At 45.1% G+C, this 6,718-nt stretch overlaps 1 protein-coding gene across 1 annotated transcript; it reads left to right on the top strand.

Moving 5' to 3' along the window:
• Positions 1-707: 707 nt before the first annotated feature.
• LOC103781973 (NFU1 iron-sulfur cluster scaffold homolog, mitochondrial-like) lies at positions 708-6,134 on the top strand (the record flags this gene model as incomplete). The annotated part of the gene is made up of 3 exons (XM_008949702.1): positions 708-814; positions 3,448-3,583; positions 6,068-6,134. Coding segments are annotated over 3 exons (310 nt in total), but the record flags the coding sequence as incomplete, so codon positions are not given.
• Between the last annotated feature and the right edge of the window lie 584 nt (positions 6,135-6,718).

The raw sequence follows: 6,718 nt of genomic DNA, 5'->3' as shown, positions 1-6,718 counted from the left end.
GGTATGGCTTGGTATGTGTAGTAGACAGATTTTTTTTACAGTTTTTATCTTTTATCCAAATGTTGTCCTGGTATTGTTTTCTTATGAGAATAATTTGTGTGAGAGTAACTGTTACCTTCTTAGCCTCTCTTGTACCTTCTGAGAGTCACCTGGGAGAGCCTTACCTTTGATCAGCTAAACCACAGAGTAGGGGAGTAAGTTCTGGCTTTGATTTAGCCTCAGGAGCTTGGGGTTGGATTCATCCCAGCTGCCTGTAATCTTCTGAACATTGGGTATTTAGTCCAAGCTAGAGTTCCAGGTGCTTGGGACTGTCCAAAGGAAGACAAAAGGCTCCTTCAGGGTGATTTTGTTCCAGGTGCTTGGGACTGTCCAAAGGCTCCTTCAGGGTGATTTATTCTCCTCTGCTCTAGGTGAGTAAGGTGATTAGCCTGTCTTCAGTGACTGTAAAGGAGTCTAGTCTAATTTTTAGGTGGCTAAAACTGGAGAGCTATGGCTATTTTGTTATGGAATGAGAGGGAGCACTGAAAAGGGGAAAAAATAAAGGTTTCTTTGTGAGCTGGCCTGTGAGCCTGCTGCATGACCTGAGGGGCTGGAGGCAGGTGAGTGTCCTGCTGAGTGGTGGGGTTTCTAGAAGTACATGATGTGCTCTCTGTGGGGCAGCTCAAACTTGCAATTTGGGAGTTGTTAGTAAAATTATTCTTCTCTAGATTCTGTCGTACGATCTTGAAAGGTCATAAATGGACAACTCAACAGACTTTCCACCAGCTGGTGCAGAAGAAACCATTTCTTCCACCTGCAGTATGGCGTCATACAGGTAAATGCTAGTTAAAGATTAATGGATGAGTGCATTGTGAGTCTTTGTCTTGTGGTAATAACAAAAGCCTCCTGTTCTTCCTGAAACGTGAGTGTGGTAACATTTCCTAGGTGTTTTTTAGTGAAGTGCTAGTGCATTTGGAGCTTTGGAGATGTGGATGGCTCACTGTGTGCTTGGTTATCCATGTTCTTTCTAGATGATTCAGCCACCAAGACTTACCACAGACTCTTAGTGCAAAATGTTATTTGGGCTTTGCTGCACTTAATTTCTGTCTTAGTGTAAATTTGTCCCTTATGACTTTCTGTTGCCTTCTGTTCTGCTTCAGCTGCTGAGCTCTGCCAGATAAAATTACTGGCCACACAGACAGAACCTAGCAGGGATGAAAGCCAAGCCTTCCATTCTTAGAGCTCTAATTCTGTCTTTTTAATAATTTTTCCCTCTTGAAGGTGCATCCGTGTTTGGTGCATTAATGGCATTCTCCATTAATACTATCTGCAAACTGGTATTACCCCAGAGAAGTAATGGTTAAAACTGAGTTTGTTACACATACTGTTTTTTTGGAAGGCTGCAATGTTGAGAAGGGGGTGAAGAAATCTGTGAAACTTGCACTGCAGAAGAACGTGGTGCTTTGCCACCTGCCTGAGGGATGCAGCAGCTGCTGTCCAACACTGTCAGAAAGAGCCTAAGGCAAAACTCTGCAGGTGCTGTTGTGTGGAGTGAGTCACCAATGGGAACCTTATTTAAATGAGTCTGCTCAGGCTGGAGTTTCACTTCACAGCAGCCCAGCCTTACCTGGCCCAGCACCATTTTTTCTGTTCCAGTCCTAAGCAGCAGGCAGACTGGAGTTTTACCTGGTCCTGCAAGTGTCCTGCTGCAGACAGCCCCTGTTTGGTACCTTCCCCTTCCCTGGAGCAGATGGCAAGGTGGAAGAATCAGCAGGGGGGGCAAAAGAAATGACAGAGACGTTTGATGTAAATACAGTTACCACCTGCTGAGCAATGAACTCCAGAGGGGTTACTCACAGCTGTGCAAAGAACTCCCCAGGCTGAGTCCTGACTGAAACCCTCCTTTGCAGAAGGCAGACCTTCAGCTGCACAAGGCAGTTTGGGAATCCAGAGGCCTTCTCCATGGGCAGCTTTCCTGAGAGCTGGCGTGGCTGCTTGTGTCCCAGGGGTCAGAGGGGCTGGGTGAGCCCTGAGCAGTGGTTAGCACCCACTGGAGGCTACTCCACTTACACCACCCAGACCCCTGTGTTGGATGTTTGGGAACCAGCCGTGGGGCCAGCTGGGGTTTTGGGGGCTGGCTGGGGTTTTGGGGGCTGGCTGGGTCTGGCAGGTGAGCAGTTCCATCCTCGTGGACAGAGCTGACTGGTTGCTCACTCTGTCAGGGTTACAGCAAAGTACTTCTGTGCTCAGTCTTTTATCCTTCAAGAGAAAATGCTGTGTGTGTGTGTGTGTTTTGCCATTGTGTGTGTTCTGCCATCACAGACACAAGCAGTAACAATTTGGGGATTTATAAATAGCATCATTTGTCATCTAACAGCAGGGGCAAAGTGACAGTTCACACAAAGAAAATTGTCAGCTCTCCTTGCTGCTTTGATTGCCTCTGTTGCCTGTTTTTTAAAGTGATGTGTGCTTGTTTCTCAGGCATAATTTATTTATAAATATTAGTTCCTGGAGATTTCTGGGTTTTAAAATGCATTTTATATTTCCTAAAGGTTTGTATATCACTGTGCTGTCTGATGTGCAAGGAGAGTTAAGGAAGAAAGAGAACTAGAAGATGGGGAACTGTCCCTAACTGATGTTCACCTTCACTGGGACATCAGACATGATGTGTGGACATGTCTGCAAGAAAATATGCTGTTAAACGTAGAGTATTAAATTTTAGTCAAGATCAGGGTTTTTTACACTTTGCTAGTGAAAGAAAGACCCACACTGCAAAAGGAACTTCAGTAAAAAATTGTAAACACCTTTACCATTGAACTATAAATGATTTTGGAATTGTTTGGTCAGTTCAGTTGATGGAGATTAACTGATAGCTTACAGTAACCTTTCACTCTCTGGAAAACATTGCAGGCAGGGTTCACTTTAGCTGTTGTTATGCTGGGCTTTCTTCTTTATGGTGGTGAAAAATGAAATTAAAAGCCCTGTAAATCATGTGTGTCTTCAAGAGGGTGTTAGTAAAACTGGTCAGGCTCTGAACAGGAAGAGATAATGTTGGAAGAGGGACTAAAGAGTATCTGAGAGGCATAAAATAAACCCATCAACGCAGCAGAGAAGGGAGGTTGTGTCTCTGGGCCCTCTGTTGGAGGTGAGGGTGGCACTGGCCTCCTGCAGTTCCATCCTGTTGCAGTGAGCTGCTTTTTAGTAAACAGAAGTTAGCAACAGGAGCAGAGACAACGTTCCACTTACTGTCTTGTTCCCTGTGGGATGATGTGCCAGGGTTTGCCAGGCCTGGTGCCAGTCTGGGGCTTCCGTGGAGCCCTCTGCACTGTGTTTTTAAGGTACTGTTGCTGTGCAGGCTGGTCCTGGCTGCAGCCCAGTGACCACCCTGGCCTGGGCATGCTGAGGAATCACGTTGGAGCTACTTAGATTTGATAACATTATTTTTTATATTTTTTTTTTAATTTCCAGTAAGAAACATGTTTATTCAAACTCAGGACACACCAAATCCAAACAGTTTAAAGTTTATTCCAGGGAAGGAGGTGCTGGAGTCAAGGACTATGGAGTTTTCCACACCGGCCGCAGCGTTCTGCTCACCTTTAGCAAGGTATTGTTAAACACCTCATAACCTGGGGGGGTGGGAATCACTGTGGGCTGTGGGTCCACAGCTGAGGTTTCTTAAGCACAGCTTCTGATCCTTCTGCTCCTCTTCGTGCTCAGCAGCAGCTTGGTTGAGCAGCTCGGTTGGGTTTGAGTTTCCAGTGCTGCTTTACTTGTGCAAAAAATCAAAGGTGGGAAGATAGTTGTGACAAAAGCTGCCTTTCTGTGTGTCTGTTCTCCCCGTGGCCACATCATGGTCTAGTTTATGCAACTGGAGTGAGTGATGCTGTAAATCACTCGTCTTGAGCAGTTGCTGCATTGTCAGTGAGATCTCTGGCCCTAATTTTGCAACATCATCCACATCAGAATGCTCTTAGTTCAAGTCATTGCTTGGAAATCATGCAGCTCTCCAGAACTGGGAAACAGATGGCACAAAAAAGTAAATAGTCCCCCAATACTGTGAATTAAATGTGGTAGCTCTCTTGCTTGGGCAGATGTTAGTGTCTGGCTGAACTTCAGAGCCAGGGGATTTTTCCTTCCCAAGAAAATGCAATGTTTCAGTCATTTTGGCCATTTTGGGCTCACTTTTCTATGCTGGATCTGTCATGGGTCTTCTGAGCTGCAGCTTTCAATACCTAAATGCATAATAATAGAGTAAGAATAGCTGAGAGTAATCCCTTCGTGTCCTCTGGGGACAGAGGGGATTGGAGCACCATCCCAGGCCTGGGAGTATTTGGAAGCACCCGTTTTGTGGGAGGGCTTCCCTGTGAGGGTGAGACACCTGAATGCTGCAGTGGGCTACCTCTGGAGACCCCAGTTTGAGCCATCTTTGTGTACCCTGGAAGAGTTCTGTGCAAAAGGAGAAGCTGTTCCACGTGACAGCCTCTCCAGGAGCTGTGCAGTTGTCTTAACAGGCAGCTCTGAGGTCTCCAGAGGTCTCCTGCAGAGCTCTTTGGGAGCAAACAGGATCTTCACAAGTGGCGCCCTGCGACTTGAAGTAACAAATACAAAGTGACAGGTTTCTGAGGACATCAAGATGTGTTAGTGGGGTGCTGAAGCTCTAGGATCTCATCATGTAATAGTGCATCAGGTTGCAGAGTGACCTGTCAGGAAGTGGCTTTTGGTTGTCACATATCTGCAAACAGACATTTCCATCACAGAAGATGTGTGTGCTGGGATCTGGGCCGTGGCCAAGCAGCTGGGAGATGTGTGTGCATGTTAATGGGGAGAAATTATCTGCTGTACATCATTAAACCCCAGATTATGGCTTTTGTAAATGGAGTACTCCCTTATTTTACAATGCAATACTCATTTTTCCAAAGAAATAATAAAAGCTTCCTGGAGGGGATGGAGTGAGGTAAGTACTTAATTGTTCTAGGATGGTTTGATGCAATTGCATAATTTCATTGTTTAAATAACTTTAAAATCCACTTAGTTTAGTGCTGTAAAAGCCCAATACATGTGTAACTATTTCACAAGTGGAAGTTCTTTCAAATGGGGATTGTGAAATCTCTTCTGTCATTTTTCACTGGAACCCTTGCAGCAGAAGGATGTGCAGTTCCTTCAGTCGTTGAATTTTTTGTTTTTCAGGAGAAAATGTTTTTATTTCTTTATCCCCTAATTACAAAACCACTCATAAAACTTTATGCTGTATTTACCTCTGGGTGCTTCCTGCTCTTTTTTTTTTTTTTTTTTTAAATTTACTTTTGAGGAGTAACATTATTTATTCTGTGGATTAATGTGTTGGGTTTTATTTAACCATTTGTTGAAATTGTTCTATTAGTTCTCATTCTGCTTTTTGTACTTAAAATGTTGTCACAAACATGCTCTTACCTGTTGTCTAAGTTCTTGTGTTGCTTTGGTTGTGTCCTAACGTACTGCCTGGGGTTTGGCTGCTGGATGGGCCCTTCTCAAGCAAATTAACATCAATCCTGAGCCTTTACTCAGTATTCAGATTTTTCATGCACCATAGAAATGACTAAAACCACTGCAGATTGCTGCCAAAGCGAGCTGGTGCAGACTGCTCAGCACTAATCCTGCTCTTTGATGGCAACAGAGTTGCAGGCAGATTTTACTGAGCTCGGTTACTTTAAATAACTTGCTTTAATCTGAGGAATGTTCCTTATGTTTGCACTAGTCCTACCTGAAGCAATAGGAACCATCTGGTTTTGATGCTGATCAGATAAGTAGCTTTTTATGTACAGTGTATGATTTTGCCTCCAAAGAACTGGAGACAGAGTAACTCTCAGAAAAAGTGGGAAGTCCTGCAGGGGGTGTTCAGTTTTACTGCATATGCTGCTCCACAGCAGGGTCTCCTGGCTCTTACCAAGCTGCAGGTGAAATAACTGAAGTTTTCCTTTTGGTTCTGGGTTCAGTTCTTCTTTTTGTCTAGGAGTTTTAGAAGAAACTTTTTTTCTGTGACAGGTTAATCTTCAGGAGTTTGCCTTAAACACGTGTGCATCTCTTTATTATCGTTTTGTTTTCCTAACAGACAGTTATTCAGAATTGAAGGAGTTAAAAGTGTTTTCTTTGGACCAGACTTCATCACAATCACCAAGGTAAGCAGGACAGAGATTCAGAGGTCCTAAAGGTGAGCTGAGATGGCCCTAGAGAAGATCCAGTCAAACTCCTGGGCACACAGGGGAAGTGCCAGAAGCACTGCTCACAAGGGGTGAAGGAAATTGCCTCTAATATTAAAGGACAAAAAGGAAATAAACCAGGCTGTGTGGCTGAGCACTGGAGTGGGTCATCAGGGAAGTTTGGGTTCTTTGTTCTTGGAGTGGTCAGCACTGGGCTGGAGGAGGCCCCGTGCAGTGGGGTCAGCCTGGACGTTGGCTCTGCAGTGACTGGGAGGTGGGGCTAGATGGGCTGAGGGGAGGGGTGGGGTGAGGGTGGAGTTGGGCAGAGCTCTGTGTGCCCAGGGCAGCTCCTGCCCTGCCCCCTGAGAGAAGGGCTGTGGGGGAACCAGGGAATTGTGCTGCTCTTGTGTGAAGAGCAGGGGGCAGCTCTGTGAATGACAGCTTGGTTCAGAATTCATGAACGCGTCAAACAGTCGAGTCTCTGAAATCAGTTCTGTGAAAATATGTGTTGAGTTATGTATCTGGGAGACTGTATATGGGAGACAGTCATCTCTCCTTAGCTA

The sequence above is a fragment of the Merops nubicus genome, unplaced genomic scaffold (genome assembly GCF_000691845.1).
Source record: "Merops nubicus isolate BGI_N331 unplaced genomic scaffold, ASM69184v1 scaffold45791, whole genome shotgun sequence".
Lineage (NCBI taxonomy): Eukaryota > Metazoa > Chordata > Aves > Coraciiformes > Meropidae > Merops > Merops nubicus.
Note: the sequence above shows the minus strand (reverse complement) of the source record. Positions and strands in the feature narration are given on the sequence as shown.